Below are 27,501 nucleotides of genomic sequence, written 5' to 3' on the forward strand. Positions count from 1 at the left end.
CCATCAAATCCAGTCCCACAGCTGGATTTTACCAGCAGGATTTTGCATTTCATTTTGGGGGCATTTTGGAATTTAAGCGGATTTCTGTTTATGAATCTGGAGAAAGTATTTTCCACCACTTTTACTCCAAAAAAGGGTCTCTCCCCACTTGTGAATTCCCCCCATAGACTATATACTTATACTATATAGTTACATAGTTACATAGGGTTGAAAAAAGACCATTGTCCATCAAGTTCAACCCATCCGAGTAAACCCAGCACACAACCTATACTAACCAATCTATACACTCACATACATAAACTATATATACAACCAGTAATACTAACTGTAGATATTAGTATCACAATAGCCTTGGATATTCTGCTTGTTCAAAAACTCATCCAGGCCCCTCTTAAAGGCATTAACAGAGTCTGCCATTACCACATCACTAGGAAGGGCATTCCACAGCCTCACTGCCCTCACCGTGAAAAACCACCTACGCTGCTTCAAATGGAAGCTCCTTTCCTCTAATCTAAAGGGGTGACCTCTGGTGCGTTTATTGTTTTTATGGGAAAAAAGAACATCCCCCATCTGTCTATAATCCCCTCTAATGTACTTGTACAGAGTAATCATGTCCCCTCGCAAGCGCCTCTTTTCCAGAGAAAACAACCTCAACCTTGACAGTCTCACCTCATAGTTTAAATCTTCCATCCCCTTAACCAGTTTAGTTGCACGTTTCTGCACTTTCTCCAGCTCATTAATATCCTTCTTAAGGACTGGAGCCCAAAACTGCACTGCATACTCAAGGTGAGGCCTTACCAGGGACCTATAAAGAGGCAAAAATATGTTCTCATCCCTTGAGTCAATGCCCTTTTTTATACAAGACAGCACTTTATTTGCTGTAGTAGCCACAGAATGACACTGCCTGGAATTGGACAACTTGTGATCTACAAAAACCCCTAGATCCTTCTCCATTAAGGATACCCCCAACACACTACCATTCAGTAGATAGTTCGCGTTTATATTATTTCTACCAAAGTGCATAACTTTGCACTTGTCAACATTGAACCTCATTTTCCAGTTTTCTGCCCAGTTTTCCAATTTTGTCAAATCGCTCTGCAAAGCGGCAGCATCCTGCATGGAACTTATAGTTTTGCACAATTTAGTGTCATCAGCAAAAATAGAAACAGTACTCTCTATGCCCCCCTCCAGGTCATTAATAAACAAGTTAAAAAGCAAAGGACCAAGGACTGACCCCTGCAGTACTCCACTAACCACACTGGTCCAATTAGAAAATGTTCCATTTACCACCACTCTTTGTACTCTATCCTTCAGCCAGTTCTCTATCCAATTACAAATATTATGTTCTAGGCCAATATTCCTCAATTTGATCATTAACCTTCTGTGAGGTACAGTATCAAACGCTTTAGCAAAATCTAAGTAGATGACATCAACTGCCATTCCAGCATCAAGATTCCTGCTCACCTCCTCATAAAAGGCAACTAAATTAGTCTGACAAGATCTGTTACGCATAAAACCATGCTGGCACAAACTAATAGTATTGTGAACTGCAATGTATTCAACTATCCTATCCCTTATTACCCCTTCCAGAAGCTTTCCTACTACTGATGTCAGACTAACAGGCCTATAGTTTTCAGGCTGAGAATGAGATCCCTTTTTAAATAATGGCACCACATTAGCAATTCGCCAGTCTCTCGGCACCATGCCAGACCTCAACGAATCCTGAAAAATTATGTGAAGAGGCTTGGCAATCACAGCGCTCAGCTCATTTAATACCCTGGGATGAATCCCATCCGGCCCTGGACCTTTGTTTACCTTTACATGTTCAAGTCTCTTTTGAATTTCCTCCTGAGTGACCCACGCGTCAGTAGCTAAATTACTAGCACTGGGTATATTAAAAGGGAAGCCTTCATTAGGTGGCTCCTCAGATGTATAGACAGAAGAAAAATAAGAGTTCAAAATTTCTGCTTTTTCCCCGTTCTCATCAACCAACTTACCCCCCCATGATAATAAGGTTCCCACCCCTTCTTGCTTCATTTTTTTACTATTCACATAATTAAAAAATAATTTTGGATTCTTTTTACTCCTAGCTGCAATATTCCTTTCCATCTCTATTTTAGCTTGCCTGATAGTTTTTTTGCATGCTTTATTTGCTTCCTTGTACCTGATGAAAGTTTCCGCTGTCCCAGCTAACTTGAAAAGCACGTTTTTTATTACCAACCTCGACCCTAACTCTTTTATTCAGCCATAAAGGTTTTGCTTTGCGATGCCTCTCCTTGCTTACAAGGGGAATATACTGTTGTGTATACCTGCAAAGCAATGTTTTAAAGATGTTCCATTTTCCTTCTGTGTCTAACCCCATGAAAAGCCTTTCCCAGTTGACACATTGCAGAGATGCCCTTATACTGGCAAAGTCTGCACGTCTAAAATTGAGTGTTTTAGTGACTCCCTTATAGAGCTGTCTCTGTAGCATTATCTCAAAGGAGACCATGTTGTGATCACTGTTCCCCAAATGCTCACCCACACAAATGTTAGAGATAAGTTCAGTATTATTAGATATTACCAGGTCCAAAATAGAATCATTCCTAGTAGGTTCTTGAACCACCTGAAATAAAAAGTTGTCATCAAATGATCAAATGCTAACTAGAATATGGGTGCATATGTGCCTCCATATTAAGACGCACAGCTAAAAACGTGTAGGATTGTTGGCCTACCAAATATTGCATACCTTCTAATACTGATATGTTTTGAAATATATATTTATCCAAACTATACAAATATTTAAAAAGCCTACTGGGATACCCGGTTAGGTATTCCAAAAACAGGGGTACTGATGCCATGAGGTGAACGAGAAACTCGCCTCAGGCAGCAGTGCGCCCCCCCGCAGGGGCAGCAACTGGAAACTTTTCTCTGCTAGCGCAGAGAGCGCAATTGCACTCTGCATTAGCAATGTGGCCCCCCTTTGGACCCCCTCCAGCACAAGAAAAGGTAAAAACTTGGGGGCGAGGGGGGCGGCGTCAGAAGAGCTCTGGGGCCGGAACACCCAAGTCCAAGAGTCAATCCATGCGTTGCGACTCCAGGGCTCGTTTACAAAAAAAAAAAAAAAAAAAAGGGGTGCAAAAAACCAAACCACACATTACTTTACACCTTTGTTTACACCTCTGTTTGATTGGTTTTGAGACTATGGGTTTTTTTTTTTTTTTTACAAAAGTGGAGGTAGCCCTTTTTTGGAGTAAAAGTGGTGGAAAAACTGGTGGAAAACACTTTCTCCAGATTCACAAACTGAAATCCGCCTAAATTCCGACTCAACCACCACTTTTCCGTTTTTAGTGAAAGAAAGACAGTTTACAGACACTTTTGTGAATTTGTCGTTTAAATGACATTTATATGACATTTTAACAACATTTTTCCCGACATTTTCAAAATGGAGTAAAGCTCAGTGTAACTCTGTCAGACCAATTCTAAGCTCTTCTGTTATGTTTTGTTTCCCCCAGTCTCCATTTCACACCTAAGGTAGGGGCCCCATTGGGGGATTGTTAACATATTAGTGGGGATTAGCATCTTATTGTTAGGGGACAAGTTTCTGTCTAACCCTAGAATAATATATTGTAAACATTTTTATTAAAAGGAAAAGTAAAGTTTTAGAAGCAGCAGTGCACCCTCTTTAATCACTTCACTGACACTTTCCGCAACTTATCTGTGCCCCCATAGCATGTCCAGAACTACAGAGCTGCTTGACAGCATTGGTCCCAACCTGTTCCCAGCAGTCATCTTGGTGATCAGCAAACAACACATGCAAACATCCCAAACTGGGATATTGGGGTACAAGGTTGGACTGGCCCAACAGCGCACTGGATAAAAACCCAGTGGGCCCTAGTCCTGTTGGAGCTCTATTCACCGGGCATGTTGGTGTGTGGGCCGGATTGCTGCTGCCCAGTAATGAGTAGGGGCTAGAGAATAAGGTATTTAGACCCTTAAATCTTGTTACTGAAGTGGAATTACACAGAAATATAGAAAAAAATGATTGTCCTGAAAAAAATTATGTATAGTTTCCTTGTGCAAACTAAAATCATCCCTCAGGAAATGCCCCCAAAGTGAAATGGCATATGAAATGCAAAATCCTGCTGGTAAAATCCTTATTCCAAGGCTCATGTAGATTTGGGACTGGGTTTGATGGCACCAACAAATTTACTAAGAGCTAACGGCAAATTCATAAAAAAATGTCGGGAAAATGACAAAATTTGAAAACAGTCTGCTTAAAAGACAAATTCACAAAAGTGGAGATAGAGGTTTGTGAATTAGGTGGAAAATCCCACAAATCTATCTCCACTTTTATTTTGTCTCAATATCACCACTTTTGTGAATTCCCCCCTATGAGTTGTTCAAGAGAAAAGCAACTATACTTAGGGGCAGATTTATCAAAGCGTTACATCTCCGTATAATTCTCCCCACTCTGCATTCATTCCTATGGGACTGTGTTGGTCCAAAAGTAACTTTAGAATGGATGAAGAACAAGGCTGCTAATGAGCAAAACCTTTTATTTGACAAAAAAAAATGATCTGTTTATTTTAAAAATATGTAACAAATGAAAGCCTTTAAAGTAGGATGTTTGTTTAAATACCCATAACTATGTAGGCAATATAAATATGGCTCCTGGTTTAAACATAAGCTTAAATGGTTTCTTACAAATAAGAGGTGGACTCCTGCCACAGAAGCACAGTAGGATGTGGGTAGCCAATCAAAGATCTGCCTTCACAGACACAGAGGTGGAGGTTCCCTCTCAGGTTTGCCTAACTGCTGGCTGCCCAACCATGAAATTGGATAGGCTGAAACCCTGCAGAGGAAAATGTGCACCACCAGATAAATAAGTCCACCAAACAATGGAATGGCTGCCCGATGCTAGTGAAGATTTTAGCGAAATGTATAATGCAATGGCAAATACTTGTTCTTGACCATATCCAGAATTGACCAGGTCCAGAATTCAGTAAATCAAATATTAGACCATGGTTCTCTAAATAAATATCACTAAGAATCTTGGATTCCCTTATTTTCTTCCCAGTCACTACATCTAATATGAATCAATGGAGCAGGATTACAAAATATGAAACGATATAAACAAACTGGCCTAATGCATTGAAAATTTTGCACATTTTTAATTAAAAAAAAAAAATTTGCATTTTGTAAAAGATGAAACGTTCAACAGCTTTGCAAATAGAAATGTCACATTAACAAACATGAAAATCCAGAACCATAACAGGGCAGTTAGAAACAAAATGTCCATGGTTACAGAAGTCCTTGACGCTTTAAATCTTCGTAGGTCTTCTTATTTACAACATTCCCACTGGAATCTTCGTATTCCTCCTATTCAAGTACAGAAAAAAAAACACTGTTCAATAGAGGCACAGTGTGTTTCATTGTCTCATACATATAAAACATGTACATAAGGAAATCCGGCAGTGAATAACTGTAGGTATATAAAGCATGTCATGAAAAATAAGATTTTACCAGAAAAATACAAGCGCATTATACTTAAAACTGATTTCCTTTTTTTCTGTAATAAAGCAGAACCTTTTACATGAGCCCATCTAAGATATCATTATTCCTTATTGGATGCAAAATAATCCTATTGGGTTTAATTAATGTGTTTAATGATTTTTTTAATAGACTTAAGTTATAGTGTTAAAAATTATGGAAACACAGTTTATCTGGAATACCCTAGGTCCCAAGCATTCTAGATAATGGATCCTATACCTGTACCACAAGTGGCACATAGTTACTTGGGGATAGGTAGTCACTACATCAAAGAAAAACACTATATAGCTATTTTTGCTGCAGCTCAAAATAAATCTCTGCTACCGTGGGTGACTAATGTCCCCAAAAAGCCTTTCCACTAGCAATAAAGGGAATCGGCGGTTGAAAGGCCTACGCATTGCTCCCTTTTTCCCCGTTTTGCCTGCAGGAGGAAACTGTGTGTGACTTTGGAAAAACAAAATGATGCATAGGCCTTTCCACCACCGATTCCCCCCGTGGGACTTTAGCCTAAAGGTTTATATTTAATCTCACAAAATTGGGACCACAGAAACTAGATAGCTGCTGTAAGAAAAGTAAGTAAGAAGAGTAAGAAAAATTATTCAGACCAATTGCAAATTGTCTCAGAACATCACTGAGGGGTCCCCCAAACTTTTTTACTCATGAGCCAGAGTCAAATGTAAAAAGACTTGTAGAGCAACACAAGCAGTATAGAAGTTCATGGAGGTGCCAAATAAGGGCTAAGATTGGCTATTAGGCAGCCTCTATGCACACTATCAGCTTACAGGAGGCTTTATTTGGTAGTAAATCTTGTTAAGTCAGGCATTCAAAAATAACTACCTGGTTTGGGGGCACAGAGAGCAACATCCAAGGGGTTGGTGAGCAACATGTTGCCCCTGAGCCACTGGTTGCGCATCACTGGTCTAAAGCCTACAAAAAGTTATTTTAAAGGTAAATTACCCCTGTTTGGAACTGCAATTACCCCTGCAAATATTTCTATGAAAACTGGATACGTTTAAAAACAAAACTGCAAAGCACTTTTCATAAGGACATCAAATATGATATGGGCCCAACAATGTTTAAGTATTTTTTTTTTTGGTTTCTATTTATTGTGTTAGGTATCCATGACTGCGGAAAACAACAGGTTTTGCACATCTGCATACAATAACCATGACATATCTGGTTATATGCTCAGGAGGAATTGTATGCACTTTGATAAATCCCAGTAGTCTTGATTTGCAGTAAATGACTTTCTGAAATTACAAACTAAAATGAACTAAAAGCAGAAAACATTACCACTTACCTTACTTAACACATTTACAACTTAATTTTTAATTCATTAGCAAGTGAAATGGCTACTTTACCATCCTGCAAATTATAGAGGTCTAAGTTTAAGCCAGTGTTAATACAGTAAGGACTCACCTCTGTATCAGGCTGCCATCTTTCAGAGGCCTTCTGATGCTTCAGCTTTGACCACACTATAAGTGAATGAATAGACAAGTATGTAATATATGCAAAATTGCTCATTAATAGGTTAGTTATAATTATAGGTTAGTTCTCTAATGTTTAATACAATTAATAACTGCAAAATTCCAGAGAGCAACAATTGGTAAGATAGGTGACTGATGAAATGAAATATGTGCTAGACTGAATTCATGAGAAAAAGCTTTACTTACAGGACACAGCATCCTCAATCTGTGTTACATTAGCAAAGTGTGCAGTGTTTGGAATGCCAAGACATCTCATGCCATGAGCATGACGCCATTCCTATGGATTGAAAGAAAACATAAGTCAGTCAGTACTGGGTCAGACACAGGAAGGGAAAAAAAAGTACAAAATGCTGCATTTCACCATGCCATGAAATGGATTTATAGGCCTCCAACTAGAGCTGAACTAATTTTATCTTATAAAAAACAATGGTAGGTGGTGTAGTTCAACTGACAATATGCTGCTTGAATGCCGCTTTCTTCTGGTTAAAATATAATATAATGTACAGCATCTCTGTAATGACTCCATCTTATCCTACATGCATTTCCTAGGAACCAGCTATGAATAAGCCATCAAACAGGTTGTTATCCTGTACTTTACTGAAGTGTTTAATGTCCAATAGCAATTTCATTCTGTCTTCTTTTTAATAAAGAAATAAGCTATGGGTTGTCACATACAATTTTTGTGACATATATACAGAGGTTTTCTGTTTAACAATCACTTTCTGCTCAAAAGGGAAACAAATTTTGCAGTACTAATTGGTTTTGCATGGAAAAGCATGCTCATATTAAACAAATGTTTTTATACATAGATAGCATGAATTTCAGTATTCAGTATTTTAATTTCAATGCTTTAGATTACTTTCTGATTAGCAGTAAAAAGGCTTTTTTGTAGTTTATAGAAAAACAACCTTTACAGTTAAGGTGATCAGAATACAGCTGTGTCTAAAAACACATGTTTTAGTCTAGTTTCAATACCCATTATAAAGTTCTGTACCACTCAAAAATCATAAAAAAATATTTATTTCAATCCATTAAAAACATTAACAACCCCACATGAATAGCCTAACGTGTTTTATGCTTACCTAGAAACTTAATTTAAAATGTTATTACTGTTCCAAATAAGGAGAGATCACAAAAATACATCTAAGTGTTAACAGACAGTGTCATCCCTTAGACAAGATGTGAAATAGTGGCACTCAGCTGTCCCTCCATATAGGCACAGCAGTAAATTCTTCCAGCAACCAAACTTGCATTTCCAGCAAGTAATTTTTTACTGCCATGCCAAGATTGTTAAATCTATCACAAACCAGTGAGCTGCAAAAATACAATTATGAAACTTAACAAATTGATGTGGGACTTTTTGCTTATATGTTACACTATCTTGTTGTCAAAACAGAGATTTACTTGCTGGCACCTCAAATATTAATTATGCTGTGGGGAATAAAGAAGAGGACAGAATAGTGCTTGTGGAGAGCAGATAACGAGAGATGAAAGAGAGCATAACGAAAGCAGCAAAAACAAGAAGATAGTGGCAAGACAAAGAATGGGAAGAGGGGGAACGGAATAGAAGTAAGAACTGAGAAAGCTACATGGAGAACAGAAGAGAATAGGGAAAGTGAAAAGTTTAGCTGGGAGAGAGCAAATATAAAAAAGATGGGAAAAAAGTGGAAAGGAAATAAAAAAAAAAGGATAATTTTAATCTGAAATGTTAATAAGCGCACTTCTGTAACGGTAGCATAACAATGTTCTTAAAACGTTTATAATTTTCTGGCTAAGGGGTCTTTCTTTAGTTTGCATCACCATTCCTTAAAGCAGAGGTTCACCAACTTTTTTTACCCGTGAGCAACATTCAAATGTAAAGAGCAAGACAAGCATAAAAAAGTTCCTGGGGTGCCAAATAAAGACTATTATCTATGTATCAACCCCTATGTGAAGGCTCTGATTGGCAGTACACCAGGTTTTTATGCATCAAAAATGTGCCTCCAAGCCAGGAATTCAAACATAAGTGGTTGAGGATCGCTGCCTTAACTAGCTTTTACACATGGAATAAAACCCAACAGCATTTCTGACATCCATATGGAGTGCAGCTTAGTTAATGCTGCTTTAATAACATAGATAGAGCCTAATAATTTAGAGACATATATCCAAATTGTAGACAGCCTGTTTCTATCTTATTAAAGCAGCCCTGGATGCATAGTTGGCCACAAAGTCATTGAGTAATCTCCTCCCACAATTCATTAAGTGAGGGGTAACTATTTTTGGTTATAAAGCAGTGCTATGTGTATGTATGTATGTATATCTTTATTTATAAAGAGCTACTTATGTACGCAGCGCTGTACAGTAGAATACATTAATACAAACAGGGGATTATTAAGATAATAATAGATAAATACAAAGTATAACATATACAGATAAATACAAGATAAATACAGTTGCAATAAGTTAAAGAGAGTTAAAGACACAAGAGGATGGAGGTCCCTGCCCCGTAGAGCTTACAATATATATAACTGAGGCATGTAAATGCCCTATGTTTTAGAAAGCCTTTACACTGCAAACCTGTGACGAGTACTATATAGAAGCGGCAGTCATCCCACATGTGAGGTACATAGTAATAAACAATCTATACAGTTTTGTAACAACCACTAACACGCAGAAAAAAAAAAAAAAAAAAAAAAAACACCTCACCGCAAAATGCCTCTGGAAAGCTTTGGGCCCTCTGTAGGTGAAGTTTCCGCAAATCTCACAGTTGTAGTTGATATTCAGGCCATGTAGCTTGTATAACCAATAAGGTATAGGCTGCAAAAATATGAATATATGAGCAACAACTACTTGAGTCAATTTCTTTTTTTTAATACTGTAAAATAAACATTACACAGTGCTAGCTACCCAGCTATCTCTAATGCTAAATCTGCAGGTAGTATTCTTTTCTATTGTGGAGGACAGAATTATGGCCTGCTGGCAGAACATGGGCACAGATTAAAAACATGTTTGAACTGTGTTAACTTCCCCCAAGTCCATGCCTGACTAACTGCAACTCAGCCAACTCCACCCATATGGACTACTTTTGCACTGCATTTCCATAAGTGTACAGTAACAAGTAAGGCCAACAAATTGGTGCAACTGGCAAAATCCAAGGTAAGGGTAATGTAACAATTTTAATCTAACATCTAATCTAACATTTTTTTCAACATCTAACTAATCTAATTTTATTTTTACAAATGCATTCTAATTACATTCTTTTCTAGGTTTTTCTTTTTTTTAAATGACTAGTGTGGCAGTTTCAGCAGTATCTATAGGAAATGCCTTGGATAAAACAAATATAGCGGTTCAAATCCAAATCCATCAAAGAGTTTTAATGTTGTATTTCCTTTTTTCAGTCAGATGTACCTATCCCTACTCCTGTTCCAAACATATGGATTAAGGTCACCTAGGCATCAAACGAACTATTAATAAAAATTGGTAGGTCGCTCATACTGGAAACCTTTCAGGTTACAAAACTCACCCCCCCCTCAAAAAAAACAAAAAAAAAGGACCACAGGACATAAAAATATGAATATGTACAAAGAGACCCTTTGCCCAATGCAATCTAAGTTGCATAACATGGTCACCCTTAACACCATGCTTACCTTGCCATCCCATCCAAGAGGAAGGTTTTTAGGGTTGTAAATAATCTCATTATCCTCATCATCACTCTCACTCTCACTGATCTGTTCTTCTTCTTCTTCTTCCCTCTCCTCACCTGTACGGGCTTGTTTACGCTGTACATTCTCATGGGTCAGATGTCTCTGTTCCTGAAAACCAAGAAAGTATGCATGGTTATAGACTAATAAATAACAGCAAAAGTTTAAGCCTAAATCAACATTGATAAATAAGTCTCCCCCATTTTGAAAATTACTTTTGATAAGGCAAGTGTCCATTTTACCTCTTTTTAATTTCATTCTATTTTATGGAAAAACTTTTCTGACTACATAGGCCAAACAGTTAAATAAATAGCACTGATCACCAGGCAGTCGAAAAACAAGCCAACAAAACAAACAACTTGGATTTAGAGGGGAGCTTGGAAATAGACACAGACAATACTGTGTGCAAGAATCTAAGGATCATTGTACATACAGTATTATTCATTATGGTTACTTACCCCTAGAATTTCAACATATTCATACACCTGAGCTTCAAGGAATGCAATGTCTTTGTTTTTCTCTGTGTCTCTGTATGAAAAAATGCAACATTTTATTAAACAGATTACTGTGCAATGAAATGCATATATTATCCTCTAATTGTAAGTAATGCCTACTGAAATCACTTACCACTGCTCAAATAGTACAACTTAGCAAGTCTTATACGTATAGCTGCAAATTGCATGTTTGTGTATGTACCTGTGTCATTCACCCAAAGAGATCAATATTTCACACCAAAGATCTCCCCTATTATACTTACGACATTCCCTGCTACACGGTTGAAGCGAATACAACTTTTCTGTACCTATAAACAGTCACTTTTTCTACTATTTAACAACCCTCGATTTCAAAGAGGGGAAACAGATTCCCAATTTGATCTGTGGAATCGCAAAAGGCAATGGTAGGATTATTACTAAATCCTTATACATTCTTAGAACTGCAAACAAAACAGTGACTCCCCAATAATATCTTTGCATAGCTAAAGATTAAAGGCTATGTAAATTTGGTGACAAAGTATAAAACCACAACTGTCTCATAACCCCCTAGATATACTAATAAGGGTTAATAAAGGGTGACTCCTCTTTGCATCAGGGGGTTTCTACCATCATAAAACCAATGATACATTACAACCTACGTAATAAGTTTTGTGGCCTTGTACCGCATTAGATGCCTTTTGGGGGAAATGTCTTAACACAAGTAAGCACACTGTGCAATATCCCCATTTCTCATACAAATCCACAGATACTACTAGGGTTATACCCTAAATGCACAGACAGCAGCAAAAAAAGGTTATCTTTTGACTGTTGATCTTTATGACTAGCAGAAATACTGGTCTTGAAAGCAATAATTCTATCCTAGAATGCTGAATGACCACATAACCTCCTTCAAAACAACTGTGGGAACGCAAACTACTATACACAATGCAACTTCAATGGGTCTTAGCACTCCAAGAAAGGCTAACATTTCTACCATGTCTGGAATAAATACTTAAGATACATCGAACAGCCGAAAACAGCATAAAGTACTAGCCCTCTTCCAATACACTAAATGGTGGGCAGAAGCTTCTCTTCTAGGTGAACTAAATAACCAGACGACAGGTCGTGAGAGTTACAATCCCGCTTCCTCTTCCCCTTCCATATAAAGATAAAAAAAAAAAAATGTACTATCATTTACACACCTTACTAAATGGCCTTCTCTGCTCCATGATCCCTCTTTTATCCTCTCATCATCAACAGATTGTAAACACAAAGCTAAAAATGAGGTTTCAGCTCTCACTGAAGACATCATGAGAGTAGAACTGCAAACTACATTTATACATAATTGTTTTAAAACAGCTGCAATCTGACTGCAGTGGAGTACAATCATTTATTGGCCCCCTTACCTGCGAGTTCCTTTCGCTTTAGGATTTTTTGCAAACAAAGATGGATCCAGAGACTCCAAAGATTTGCCTTTTGTGCTGAAAAGTCTTTGTGCTCTTTCTTCCAATGTCCTAGAAAGACAGAACAATAAATAAACTCCTTAAACGTAGACTTAACATAAGTCTTTATGATTATATAGAGAATCTGTTTTAAGTTATGCCCTTTTATTTTAAACTGTGAATGCAAAACAATTTGATACATGTTCACTTACATATTTAAACAATATAATGCATTGTGTGATACTAAAATGGCAAACCGCCATTTTGTTATACAACAGGAATCAAAGGCAAACAATCTACTGAATGCACATGCAATATAAATTCAATTTATTTAAACGTGAAAGTCAACACCAATATGTTTATGCTACAGCAGAAAAAAATTCTGTCTGCATTATCTATAACTGCAAGCTCACTTACCCTCCACATTTAAGGCCTAAAGCCATCAGTGCAGATTTTAATCTGTCAAGACCAAGAGAGGCCAACTCCTGCAACAAGAAAAATAATTTCAAACAAGTTTGTTGCAATATGACTTGGATAAAGCTACAAAAACCCAATTATGAACATCTTCTCCCAAAAAAAGAGATCTGTGTCTGCTGTAAAAAGCTCATGTTAATTAAAATGTCTTAAAAAAAATTTAGTGTTACCTTTCCTTTAAGTAAAAAAATCTATTCTACCCTGCCCCAATAATTACCTTATCCTGCACACCATTTATTATTTTGAATTTATTATAAAATATCTGCTAAAACTTGGCTTCCAGTCATTTGAAATAGGGAGATACGGAGATGCAGGGAAGAATCCACTATGCGACAATTGATTGATCGATCCTAGCCTTCCTTCTGTATAGGAAGGAGTCAGGCTAGGCTCGATTATTGGGGCAGGGTAGAATAGATTTTTTACTTGAAAATTTTGTGTTACTTTTCCTTTAAATACGCACCTGTAAAAATGTTTTATACACATATCCTATGAAACATCTTATATTTCCTTTATAAAAACAATGCTTTGGAGATACAACCCTCTAGCTACTAGCTAGTACACCATTATTTGAAGTATAAGTGAAAATTCCTCACAAAGCAGTTAATGACTTATTCTTCCATAATAAAAGACAAGGGCTGATGTCTCCACACATTTTAACATCAGAAGTAATGTCTCCATGCTTAAACTACTACAACGATTTGTGTTGAAATAAACACATCCCTAAAAATAGCACAAGGTTGAAAATACATTGTTTGCAGACTTCAGCAAGTAAAATGCCATCTACAAAAAAATCCATAATAGTGTTTTTACAAGCAGTGTAATTGTTTTTGCTGCTAGAAACCAACTGAAAAAAAATTGTACACGTCATAGAGATATTCCACAAATCTTCACTATGGATGTTTCTCTACACCCATTCTCTTTAATATTGTGGGAAAGATGAGAGGGCTTTCAAATACTTACCTCCCAAGAAGAGAAGGCTGACAGGTCCAGGTGAGCGCCAGCATGAGTGAGTGCGCTGCTTGTCTCTTTCTAAAAACAGCAACATTATCATTACCACAAGGCTCTTCTTATATTTTTAACATAGAAATACTCCTGTATATTAATAACATCTAGAATATATGCACACTCATGTGCTCAGACTTGGGGTTATTCCCTCATATTTTATGTATAACATTTGCTTAAGCTTCTGTTAATATTACAGCTTGATGAAAATATGCTTGTTACTTTAACCTAGATACAGTGCGTAAAACATTCAAGCAAATAATTATTCACCCATAAATGGCAAGAAAAATGTAATTCCTATTTCACATTAAATACAAATCTTTTTTGCTATTTTGATTCAAGAGTCATAACCAGCAGTTCAGAAATTAAATACAGCTACTGGTTAAATAAATAATACATTACATTTACAAATAACCTTAAAGCCACTGACAAACTTTCAATAAATGTATATAAGAGTTAGAGATATTTTTTTTTTTTTTTAATAACACAAAACAATTTTGGGTGGACATCCCCTTTAATATTACCTAATTTTGAACTAAGGGTCTAGGTCTATAAGAACCTCCACCCCAAGGTCGATTCATGAAAATTGGAGGTTACTTTACAAAATATACACTATAAAATTAGCAATTTTTTTTTTAAACACTACTATGGCACTACAATGACAAGTTTACCGGCCAGCCAGGAAATGCACCAGCCTCCCACTTCTTCTCAAACTCAATCTGTATTTTCCCAAAGAGCTCATTCTGATCCTGTAAAGGCTTCACCCGATCTGTATAGTCTTGAAGATATTCAAGAAGTACTTCCAAATACCTGTGGAGTAATTGTGGCAACAGGGATTTAGTCTATTATATAGATAAAAGAATTGGAGCAAAAGTACAAATTTCCAAGCTGCAGTGAATACAACATTTTGAAATCCATGTAACATGAGCTTGTTGGAAGAAATCAACCCTGTTCTCAAAGCTCTAATATTATATGTTTTTCAAAAACCTTGTGACCAGAACTCAATGCAAAGTTGCATCCCTAACAACTATTTTGTAAACTTATAAAATATACAGACAGATCTAAATGTTGTCAGACCCATTAACCCACCGATAATGAGTATTTTAGATATATTTTAGGTATAGCTACTATTTAAATGTGTATGTCTTTCTAAGAAGTTTAGGTTTACACCAGTATAGGCTAGAATGTATTTTGACCAATAGATACACATTATCACTTATTTTTAAGTACAAACCTTTTGTATTCTGCATTTTTCCTCTCTTTTGGAATGTCAAAAAGCTGGTCAAAGGTTGCAAGGTATGTGATATAATCTAATTTCTGAAGAAAGAAAACAAACAAACAAACATAAAACACAATACAAATTTTGCTATATACAGCATGCAAACAAGCTATATCATATATACATACACACAAGTATGGGATCCAGAAAGTTTTGAAATACAGGAAGTCCATCACACACACAATTTTTTTTATAATGGAGTCTAATTTTTAAACATGATTTCCTTTCTCTCTGTAATAATTAAACAGTGCATTATACTTGATGGTAAGATAATTAATCCTTACTGGTGGCAAAACAATTCTATTGCCTTTATTTAATGTTTAAATTATGTTTTTAACAGACTTGGTGTGGTGAACCAAAGTATGGAAAGATTCCATATATTTCTTGGTAGCTTAATGCACAGAATGTCTTAATCTTAATGTCCTATATATTGATAATAGGTTAGTGCAGGGGACCTTTTGTTTTTGTCTAAATGAATTTTGTTGGCCATAGTTGGCCAGCTTGAAATATATTGCAACATATGGAAAAACAATCCCTGTTGTCTAAAGGGCAGGGCTTTTTTTCAGTAGCTTAATTAGCAGAATGTTATAATATATATAAAATTGGTAAGTGCAGTGGACCTTTTGTTTTTGTCAGTATGAATGTTTTGGTCACAGCATCATTACACCCCTGCCTAATGGTTTATAAAATTGGTGAGCACAACTTTCCCTATATATTAGAATAGCATCAGGGCCATTTCCAAACACAGAATACAATGGAAAAAAAATGACTAGTGCACCAACATCTAATACACAGGGAACACATACACTGAATATTCAACAATACACTTACTACACGTAACTGAATCGCATAACAGTGTATGTTTGTTAAAGTAGCATTGCACTGAATGATCTAGTACTATTCATCTTCATCACCAGTTTTATGTGGTGTGTCATACAGAATAGATGTGAACAAATAGTTCAAGGGAGTGGGGTTGATGAAAGGTAGTATGTTAATGCAGTCATTGACTAAAAAGTATATCAAGCCGTTTTCATTCAGTCACGTTGTTCTCAAACAAATATATCATTTTAGGCCAAGAACAATCTTATAAAGTCATGGTACAAGTAAAGCAAAAATTATATCCTAAGAATGGCGCATTTTTATATACAGACTATTACTTAAGTATTTTGTTGCGAAATGCAGAAAAGTGATTTGCATTGAATTCTTACCTCTGAAGATTTGAGGTTAATATATTTCAGGTAGCAGTCATGGAGATCCATATATCTGCCATAGCCCTCTTCATCTGTAAATTCCACCAAATCTGTGTGGTACACAAAGAAGAAGGTCAGTGACCCCTACTCTAAAGCTGTGTGGTGCGCACTAAGAATTCTGTGCAAAAACACAAAATTTTGTATTTACTCTTACCAGAATATTCAGTTTTAAAAAGATGTGCACACAGGTTTAAAATATGTGTGCAAAATATTTTTTTTACACACATCCAAGAAGGAATTAGAGGGAACATTGGTGGTAGGAGCCCAAAAGGTCCCAAAAACTTAAATAAAAGACAAACTTTAATTTAACACACATTTTTTATTATATGATTTCTGTTCACCAAGACTCTTTTAGACTGCCTGAAACAGTCATTTTCTCCCTCGCTATTATAACATTTTCTTTTTAAATGTTAGGCATTACATATTGAGAATAAAGTCTTCATCAAGCTTAAAGGGGACCTGTCACCCTAAGAAATAATTACAAATTGTTTTATATTGTGTTTGTCAAGCAAAATAAACTTGAATTACACTACATACATTTTTTGAAACTTATTTCCTTCACCACTGGAATTCATCATTGCAGAAAACAGGCAGGCTCCATTTTGTGGACACTGTTATTAAAGCAAGCTGTGCATCCTGCCAAAATCTTGTGTATGTGCCAGAATGGGGGGGGGGGCTGATACCTATATCCATGCACTGGTTACAAAATTAGATGGTAAGGAAAGAGGGGGAATGTGAAAAGTGCAGTGACATCTAAGAAGTTCTGAATTGAAAGAGAGATTTTTGTACTTACCGTTAAATCTTTTTCTCTTGTCCTACGATTGGGGAACACAGGCACCATGGGGATGAAGATCCTGCAGCTTGGAGAATGGACACTAAAAGGTTAAAGTAGCTCCTCCTCCTGCTCAGGGCTTCGTCCCCCGCCTACTTCCTCTACTTGCCAGTTTGTTTTTTACCGAAGAAGGAAGGAAAAGGACCTAGCCGAGAATTGTAACCCACTCTTAGGAGAAGGAGCTCCCCCGGGAGACCCCCAACCAGAATGATTAACTGGATATAACTCAAAACTGTAACCCTTGAACTGTAGTAACTCGTATTAACATAGGGAGGGAAGGCCTGTGTTCCCCAATCGTAGGACAAGAGAAAAAGATTTAACGGTAAGTACAAAAATCTCTCTTTCTCTTGCCTACATTGGGGAACACAGGCACCATGGGGACGTCCCAAAGATTCCCATGAGGGTGGGACATCCAATGAACTCTTGGTGGTTCAAGGAATAACTGTCTAACACCTTCCTCCCGAAGCTAGCTTCGGCAGAGGAGTATGTGTGAATCTTGTAGAACTTCGAGAAAGTATGTAAGGAAGACCACACCGCAGCCCTGCATACCTGTTCAGCGGAGGCCTGATTTCTCATGGCCCACGAAGTGCTTAATGATCGTGTAGAATGAGCCCGGACCTGGAAGGGTGGTGGTCTTCCTCTGGTTGCGTATCCTCTAAGGATGGTAGCCCTAATCCATTTTGCTAAGGTGGTCTTGGAGGCCTTTAGACCCTTTCTGGGGCCTTCCGGTATAATGAAGAGGGTGTCCACCTTTCTAACCTTTTTCGTTGCCTCTATGTAAGTCCTAAGCGAGCGTACCACGTCTAGGGTGTGAAGTTTCTCCTCCTGATGGCTTTTGGGATTAGGGCATAGGGAAGGTACCACAAGGTCTTGGTTAAGGTGGAATTCCGAAACCACCTTCGGCAGGAATTCCGGTGTTGGTCGCAAGACCACCTTGTCAGCATGGAAGATGGTGAACGGGGACTTGTGAGACAGGGCTGAAAGTTCCGACACTCTTCTGGCCGATGTGATTGCCAGTAGAAAAACGGTCTTGGCTGTCAGTGTTGAAAGAGGGATGGAGTCCAGAGGTTCGAATGGATCCTCCTGTAGTGCCGACAGCACCAGATTTAGGTCCCATGGTGGGATGGGGTGTCTGTACGGAGGGGCGATCCGCAGGGCACCCTGTAGGAAGGTTCTTATGTTCGGTCGTAAGGCCAGCTGTTGTTGGTAAAGTACGGACAGTGCTGACACCTGTACCTTCAAGGAGCTGAGGGCGAGCCCTTTGTGGAGTCCCTCCTGAAGGAATATTAGAAGGTTGCCCTCTTCCAGGACCTGTGGGTCCCTGCTGTTGGTCTCACACCACGTGATGAATGCTTTCCAAATCCTGTGGTAAATGCGGGCTGAGACTGCCTTTCTTGCTCGCAGCATGGTTGGTATGGCTTCGCGTGGCACTCCTGTCCTGGCTAAAACTAGGGCCTCAAGAGCCACGCCGTTAAAGCCAGCGACTGTAAATTCGGGTGGACGCATGGACCCTGCGTCAGGAGATCCTCCCTGGCTGGAAGGGGGAGCGGTTCGTCTGCGGAGAGTTCTATCACGTCTGTGAACCATGGTCGGCGTGGCCAGTAGGGGGCCACCAGGATGGTGCTGATGCCCTCTCTTCTTATTTTCTTTATGACTCGGGGCAGAAGGGCCAGGGGTGGGAACACGTATACCAGCTCGAACTGCCACGGAACTACCAGTGCATCTACTGCCAGTGCTGATGGGTCCCTGCTTCTTGCTATGAATCGAGGTAACTTGCGGTTGTATCGTGATGCCATGAGGTCTACTTCTGGTAGGCCCCATCTTGCCACGATTTCCTGAAAGGCCTCTGGGTGGAGGCTCCACTCTCCCTGGTCTAGAGTTTGACGACTCAGGAAATCTGCTGTCCAGTTCTCTACTCCCGGAATGTGGACCGCGGAGATTGCAGGGACATTCTGTTCGGCCCATAGTAGGATCCTTTGTGCCTCTGCTAGTGCTCTTTGGCTGCGTGTTCCTCCCTGATGGTTGATGTAGGCCACTGCTGTCTGATTGTCTGTTTGTACTCTTATCGGGTGGCCTCTTAGGAGATTTGTCCAGTGAGCCAGTGAGAGGAAGACTGCGCGGAGTTCTAGGATGTTGATGGGGAGGGAGCGTTCTTCCCTTTTCCAACGTCCCTGGACCGTTCTGCTTGCCAGGACTCCTCCCCAGCCCTGTAGGCTGGCGTCCGTTGTCACCACTGTCCACTCGTGACTTGGGAAGGGGCTCCCTAACTGTAGTCTGGGTGGGTGTTGCCACCAGGAGAGAGATGCCTTGACCTGTGGTGGGACTGATATTACTCTGTCCAGGTTTTGTCGGTCCCTCCTCTGTTGTAGGATGATTAGTCTCTGGAGTGGTCTGGTGTGCAGTTGCGCGTATGGCAGCGCTGGAAATGCTGAGACCATTGTGCCTAGGGTCTGCATGCAGATGCGTAAGGGTAGGCTGTCCGCTTGTTGAATTGTGGAGATCCTTCTGCACAGGGTGGCTACTCTGTCCGGAGGAAGGAAAACTCTCCTTGCGGCAGTATTCAGGGTGAGTCCCAGGTACTCCACACTCTGCGCTGGTGTGAGGACTGACTTTTGGTAGTTGATCAGCCATCCCAGACTTGACAGTGACTGGATCAGAATCGAGAGGTGATGGTTGGCTGCTAGCACCGAGGGGGCCTTCACCAACAGGTCGTCCAGGATGACCTTGACTCCCCGAAGTCTGAGGCCTGCTAGGGCTGCTGCCATTATCTTTGTAAAGATGCGCGGTGCGGAGGACAGGCCGAAGGGAAGGGCCACGAACTGCCAGTGTTCCCCTGCCACGCAGAATCTGAGGAAACGGTGGTGGTTGGGGTGAATCGGTACATGTAGGTACGCATCCTTGATGTCTACCACCGCCATGAATTCTCCCGGTTCGAGGGACATTAGGACTGATCGTACGGACTCCATTTTGAAGTGATGTCTTTGGACGAATTGGTTGACGGCCTTGAGATCTAATACTGGGCGATAGGAGCCGTCCCTCTTGGGCACCATGAAGAGGTTTGAATAGAAACCTCTGCCCTTTTCGGAAGTTGGGACCGGGTGCACCACTCCGGAGAAGACCAGGTTGCGCAGGACCTCCTTGTAGGCGGAGCGTCTGGGTTCCTGAAGTGGTAGGCGTGACATGAAGAAGCGTTGGGGAGGTGGTTGAGAAAACTCGATTAGGTAGCCGTTGGAGACTACTTGGAGGATCCAGGGGTCTTGTACCTGGTTTAGCCACACCTCCCGAAAGTGTCTTAGGCGGCCGCCTAAGGGGATGCCTTCGGGGGTGGGCACCCCTTCAGGCAGAGGTGGACTTGTCCTGGGAGGACTTGGAGGTGTTCTTAGTATTGGACCAAGAGGTGGACTGCTTGGCTGGGTATCTGGGTCGGAAGTGTCCCCCCGACGAAGTCTGATGCTCCTTAGAGGCTGCTTTTTGTCTTTGGCCCTGACGAAAGGGCCGAAAAAACGGTCTACGTCTGAATGGGGGTCTCTTGTGCTTGTTTTGTGGGAGCAGGGTACTCTTTCCCCCCGTGGCCTGCGAGATGATTTTATCGAGTTCAGCCCCGAAGAGCTGTTTTCCTGTGAAGGGGAGGCTGACTAGGGATCTTTTGGACGCGAGGTCCGCCGACCAAGTCTTGAGCCACAGGAAACGTCTGGCAGCGATGGATTGTGCTGAGGCTTTTGCAATGAGCTTGGCCGCATCTAACGCTGCCTCGCATATGTATGAGTTGGCATCGGCTATTTGTGATAGTAGAAGTTCAGTGTGTGGATCGTCGGATCCTAATAGTTGGGACACTTGTTCCACCCAAACCTCCATGGCTTTGGATACCCACGCTGTGGCGAAGATGGGCCTTAGGGCTGCCCCTGAGGCGGTAAAGATGGATTTGCAGAAGCCCTCTAGGCGTTTGTCTATGGGATCCTTGAACGAGGCCGCGTCCGCCACCGGAATGGTGGTGGTCTTGGACAGGCGGGAGACCGGAGGGTCTACGGTCGGTGGGGAGGCCCACGTATCGATACAGTCCTGCGGGAAGGGGTAAGATTGGGTGAAGCGCTTGGAGAGTTGCACCCTGTGATCCGGGGTTTTCCACTGCGCCTTGACGATTTCCTCGAGCTGATCGTAGGCTGGGAAAACGCAGGCTTTTTTCTGGCGCTTGAAGATACTCTTGTTGGGCTCCGAAGTGGCTGGAGTATCTGCGATGCATAGGGCTTCGAGTACCGCCTGAATAAGGCCCTCCACCTCCCTCTGTGATCTGGGAGCGTCGGTCTCCTGCTCCGAATCTTCGCCTGATATAATCTGACCTTCTTCCTCTGATCTCTCGTCTAGGTCCTCTGCGGACTCAGGGGAAGGAGGTGGGCGCTTGGAGCTGATTCCCTTAGTGGGGGGAATATGCTGGGATGCCGAGAGGTGTTCTAGGACTCTGTCCAGTGTCTCGGGTATCTTGGCTAAATTTTGGAGGCCTGCCAATGATAAGGTTAGAGCGCGAACCAACTCTGAGTCTGTGCTCAGTGGGGGAGCCGGGGCTGCCGCTGAGCAGGAAGGCAAGGATGCGATGTGGTGCGCGGGCGCTGGGCCCTTGACCAGTCTGCAGGAGCTGCACATGGGGTCCGCAGACGCATTAAAGAATTTGAGCTTGCAGGCTGTACAAGCAAAATAGGCCACTAGAGGGGTAGTGCGCGCCTGTGTCTGGGGCAGAGGGTTGGTTGGGTCCTCGGTGGGAACAGACATGGCAGAGGTGTAAGTAGGCAGGGGTAGCAGGCGATGATATTCCCCCTTCAGGCAGCAGCTAGTCCGGAGAATGGATGCTGTGGAAGGGAGGGAGAGGGAGTGTAAGGGGTAGTCCCTGGCTTTTTTCCCCATAGAGTATAAGGGAACTCATCCTACCTTAATTCAGTGTTTTCTGACTACAGCAGCAGAGACCACGCTGTGAATAGGTCCCAAGATGGCCGCCGGATGAGACGAGGAGGCGGTGGAACGCATGAGAGGGGGTGGAACGCATAGGAAGTGCGTTCCACCAAGATGGCCGCCGTGCGTCCATGCGCGCGGAAGTGAGCGCCGACAAGAACGGTGGAACACACTGTGCGTTCCAGCAAGATGGCCACCGCGCGTCAATGCGCACGCGCCGGCGAAGAGCGGTGGAACGCACAGGGGAAGTGCGTTCCACCAAGATGGCCGCCGGCAACCGAGAGCCGGAAGGAGGGAAGGCGCGCGGCAGCGATTAGGCGCCAAACCAGGGGAGACTGCTGGAGAGGCAAGAGGGAAGGGGAGCATGGCGAGTAATGCCCTGACCAATGCCCTGGGGGTGGTGACGGCGGCGGCAGCGGGGGGAAGTACGGATGGGGGGTTATACTTACCCTATCCGTCAGCCTATGCTGCCCAGTAGATGTCCCTGTTTTTTGTGTGATGGTGCAGCCTCCTGGGAGCGGGATCCATCCACACAGGGTATCCGGGGAATTCAGCCTGCAGACCTCCGTAGAGCGGAAAGGCAATGGGCACTGGAATCTCAGTTTTAGGCTGTGAGGCACTAGAATAGAAAAAACATTGGCCCCAATGTGGCATGGCACGGACCGTAGTCTATACCATTTTCCCCTGCCACTAGCGTCCGTCCTCCTTCTGAGGACACTAAAAATAAACTGGCAAGTAGAGGAAGTAGGCGGGGGACGAAGCCCTGAGCAGGAGGAGGAGCTACTTTAACCTTTTAGTGTCCATTCTCCAAGCTGCAGGATCTTCATCCCCATGGTGCCTGTGTTCCCCAATGTAGGCAAGAGAAAGTGAAAGTAACGTGCCTAAGGCATAGAGGCGGGTCAGGCAATATATGATTGACAGCTGGGACTTTTAAATGCTTATATAATGGGTATAGATGTGTTAATAAAAAATGACTTTGGATTTCATGTTTAATTTGAAAAAGACTTTTATTATACAGCTTTTTATGTCTGAGTGACAGGTCCACTTTAACTGCATTTTATTTGGATTATATTTCCTTTTAGAGGCTCCATCTAGTGTTCAAATGGGAAACTTGATGCAGTGAAAGCATTTATCATTTATTGTGCAGCACTGCAGAATATGTTGGCACTTTATAACTAATGTGTAATTAGAAGAAAAACATTTCAGCCTGTTCTTAATATAAAACATTTTCCAAAATAGAGACAATTTATTTGGTTTGGTGAGAATATTAATTTGCGAGTTTTACCCATAACCTATGTCTACATGCAATACATACTAACTTTTAAGGACTACAGCATTACTTACTTTGTGCTTCTTCACTTGGGTTTTCCCTTGTCTTCAAAAGTTCATCAAACTCCACAGACATGGGAACACAAATCTTGGTGAAGCAAAAAAAAAAAAATAGATTAAAAAAAAGAGGGATGTTATACCGAGAATACACTTTTCAAAACACTAATTTGGCCTAAGTCTGCAATTCAATTCATTCTGCGATGCCAAACTTTGATAATGCTTTCTATCAATTTATTTCACCTTTTTAGGCTATTCTTTAGATTTATTTTCTGTTTATTCTGACACCACTTTCACCTTATTTTCTGTTTCTACAAATCACAAGTCAACCAAACAGATCTTACATTACTTGCAGCTGTAAAAGAACATGACTTATAGAACTTAAAAATTTTTTACATTCAACCTTGAATACCAGCTTCCAATATTATTAAAATACCACACTATATTAAATTAAGTTTTAGTATGCTGGTTATATTCTGAGACAATTGCTTTTTTTCTTTTTTGCATTATTAAGCTATTTTGTTCAGCATCTCGTGAATTTGGAATTTCAGCAGCAATCTTTTGACTAGGATACAATTTATACTAGCAACCTGGCCATGGTTTGATCAGAAAATCATTTGGAGGGTTCTGAATAGAAACATAAGAAAAAATAAAGCAATAACTTTAAAATTTTAATAACCCCCAAAATTCCTTTTAAAAACTATTTAAAGAAAAAAATGAAGACCAACTAAAAAGTAGCTAAGAATAGGGTTCTCTATAACATAATTTACATATTGCAAGGTTGGTTTCATTATGTGCCAAAATCTGAAACATTTGTTAGAAAGCCACCTCATTTGGATGTTTTCGGTGAAATTCTTTAATTAACTTGAGTCTGTTGTAGAATTCGCCAAACTCATTTGGCCCAGAAATTGCAGTGAGTTCTTCCTTGCGTAATCTATAAAAGAATGGAATAATACTATAAACAAAGTTTGAAATGATCATTACTTTATCTTGCCAAAAGTTATTTAGTTTTTCTGCTATCAAATTGTTTACCTGATATTTTTTGTGTGTTTGGTGGCCATATGATGCTGAGGGCCATTAAAACCTCTACGAGGGTTGCATACAGCCCAAAGCCTCCAGCTGTACAGGTCTGATTTACACTATGATTATGTACACATTGCCTATTAGTGAGCTGTCCATTCATACATGCAGTAGTAAATGAGTGGCTTTGCCAGAAAGTAGCTCCAGTATGAATGTTGCGTTTTTGGAAAAAAAAAGGTACTAAATTTCACCAATGCAGGCACACATAGCAGCCAATCCGATTGTTATTTTTATTCTCTAGCGGATTGTTCAAATTGATTCGTTGATCTGGGCAACTACTGTGGTGCAATTTAACACCTAAGTTTGTAACTCTATCATAAAAGATAACGGCCTAACTAAGGAGGAAAATTATCCTTTGTGGGACATTTGCACTGATCCTGAGTATATAATTAAAATCTCTACAATAATATAGGGCAAGACTGCTGTTTTTGCCAAAAAGGTGGTAGCAGTTAGGAATGAGGGGTGTGCTGTGATTTATGTCATTGAAGGTGACAGGGAATAAAGGCACTGTAAAATTACTATACTGATTTCCAATGCCACCAATTACAGTATATTAAATAATTAGGATATACCAACTGAATAAACTGAATGAGGGAAGGGGGTTTAAGAGACTTTAAAGGGTCAGTAATGATGCACTGGTCAAATACATCATGCACTGCACTCAAAAAAAAATATTTGCTTCAGAGGCTTAATATAGTTTAACAACAAGATCCCTTGTAGATAAGCAAGCAGTCATGTAAAATCCGACAAAGCGAACAGGTTGGAATTATTATTTATTTAAATTGACTTACAAGTATGAGCTATTTATAACCTGCATATTCAAAATCTTGTTTTCTTTGAAGCAGTCCATTTTTTTTTGTGTGTTTTTAAGCTTTTTGTGTGCAAAGTCACTTTTAAACAAATCCTTCCCCCTTTTTTGTTCATATGCATATAATACAGATGTATGGCCTGCCCTTAAAAGCTATAGAGAAACCTGCCCAAAGCAGGTTAGCAAATAATGAAGGACTAGTAATTTCTATCCATTGGGATACATAGAAGGTTTAGCCAATTTTTATATACAAAGCTATAATCATTGCTTCAATTAATAAGAAATATTCTTACCCATCTTTATCTTCATATAGATCCCTTAGATTTGAACTCACTTCCATGTATTGCTGTAAAAAAATGTAAAATGTTTCAGTAACTAGTTCACAATGTTATAGTACATAACCCATATAAAAGGTAAACAACAGAGATGAATACTTACATCTAACATAGCTCTGGCTCTGTGATCTGAATTTATTTGTTCCCGTAACTAGAGCAAGAATGAATGACATACATTAAATTGGGGCATGTATGAAAACAATCATTTACAAGTCCTGTGCAACACAAAACTAAGTATAAAACATGTAAACCAATCAAGTGTGAAATACATTTTTTTTTATAATTTACTCTGAAAATAGGAAACTTTCTGTAGCAGTTAAAGAATCAGTAATAACAAATCAAAATCAAAAGGGTTCACTGTCCCGAAGCACTGCTGAAATAAAACATAAAATAAATGCAAGTTTGTACAAAATGATGAGCAATTTAAAGTCATTTTGTGGAACTTTGTTGAAACTTCTTTATTGAAGAGGCACTGGGTGCTCTTTCAAACTATTTTTTATTGACCAAAACTGCTGCACCCTCATATATCTAAAAGGCAGGTCTTACCCACCATGTCACTTCACATCACATAACTTGCTTTCTGGAAGATCTACCATTTTATTTGAGTGTATGTCTGTTGTACTCCAACTATAGGGCTTGGGGGCCAGTTAGGCTTTAATGTGCGTATGTGTATTTAAATTCTCTCCCTTAGAAAATCCTGGAAACTCAGACTGGGTAGTAGTGGAATTTGGGGTGATCACTTATTTACTGACACAGAGATCCCTGGAACTGTGGCTGAATGACTTTAAAAAGATATAACCTTACTAGGTCTGAGGGCCCCGTTGAAAACCACTGCTTGGGGGGGGAGCAATTTAAAAGTTAGGCAGATATCTTATATATCTATATGGCAAACGTACGTCTCCTCACATTTTCCCCTCACATACTAGTGCTGCTGGTTATCGTGCTGCTGGTTATCCTGCTGCTTCCCCGGTGCAGCCTAAAGAGGCGGAAGTTCCATACAGTTCTCTCCTATCAGAACTCTCCTCGCCTGCTTTCCTGACACCCAGCACTCACCTTCCGACACTTATGAGCAAAGAGTGTATCATTAAGCACCACACACTGCTAGAAACTAATAATCTTCGTTCTAAGGACCGAGTCCATTTCATTGCAGAAATGCATAGCATGCCCAGCAAACATACACTCCCCCCATCTCTCGTCTTGTTAGCCCGTTCTCTGCGCAACCTTCATTGGCCCTACCGTGGGTTTTTTAGACATCATCTCTTTGGACATCACATCCATGAGCCTTTCCTTCTCCTCTTGGTAGCGCCGCTGCTGTTCCAAAATCGTCTCCATGTTGGAAAGGCCGCCAGAACGGAAGTGATACGAGAATAACCTTCCCTACAGGCCTTGGTTATGGGAAATAAAGGTTCCGCCCGCCGCTAAAGTGTTCCGGGTGCAGGAAGTGGAGGAGATATAGTGAAACACCATGCTATAATTGACTATGTTGTCGGGGGTGTTAAAGATCTTAGTTTATAGTGTGGGTTTGTACCTAAATAACTAAAATAGAGACGGTCCTCTTTT

At 40.3% G+C, this 27,501-nt stretch overlaps 1 protein-coding gene across 1 annotated transcript; it reads right to left on the bottom strand.

Annotated features, from left to right (window-relative positions):
- Nucleotides 1–5,129: 5,129 nt before the first annotated feature.
- On the bottom strand, nucleotides 5,130–27,280 carry sf3a3 (splicing factor 3a subunit 3). Its single transcript, NM_001017118.2, is given in 17 exon segments — nucleotides 5,130–5,361; nucleotides 6,952–7,007; nucleotides 7,206–7,296; nucleotides 9,705–9,815; nucleotides 10,646–10,810; nucleotides 11,158–11,227; nucleotides 12,579–12,686; nucleotides 13,032–13,099; nucleotides 14,049–14,117; nucleotides 14,762–14,900; nucleotides 15,325–15,407; nucleotides 16,578–16,669; nucleotides 23,737–23,809; nucleotides 24,547–24,652; nucleotides 25,900–25,952; nucleotides 26,045–26,092; nucleotides 27,178–27,280. Coding segments are annotated over 17 exon segments (1,506 nt in total). The 5' UTR covers nucleotides 27,274–27,280; the 3' UTR covers nucleotides 5,130–5,283.
- Between the last annotated feature and the right edge of the window lie 221 nt (nucleotides 27,281–27,501).

This window comes from Xenopus tropicalis, chromosome 2, assembly GCF_000004195.4.
Source record: "Xenopus tropicalis strain Nigerian chromosome 2, UCB_Xtro_10.0, whole genome shotgun sequence".
NCBI lineage: Eukaryota > Metazoa > Chordata > Amphibia > Anura > Pipidae > Xenopus > Xenopus tropicalis.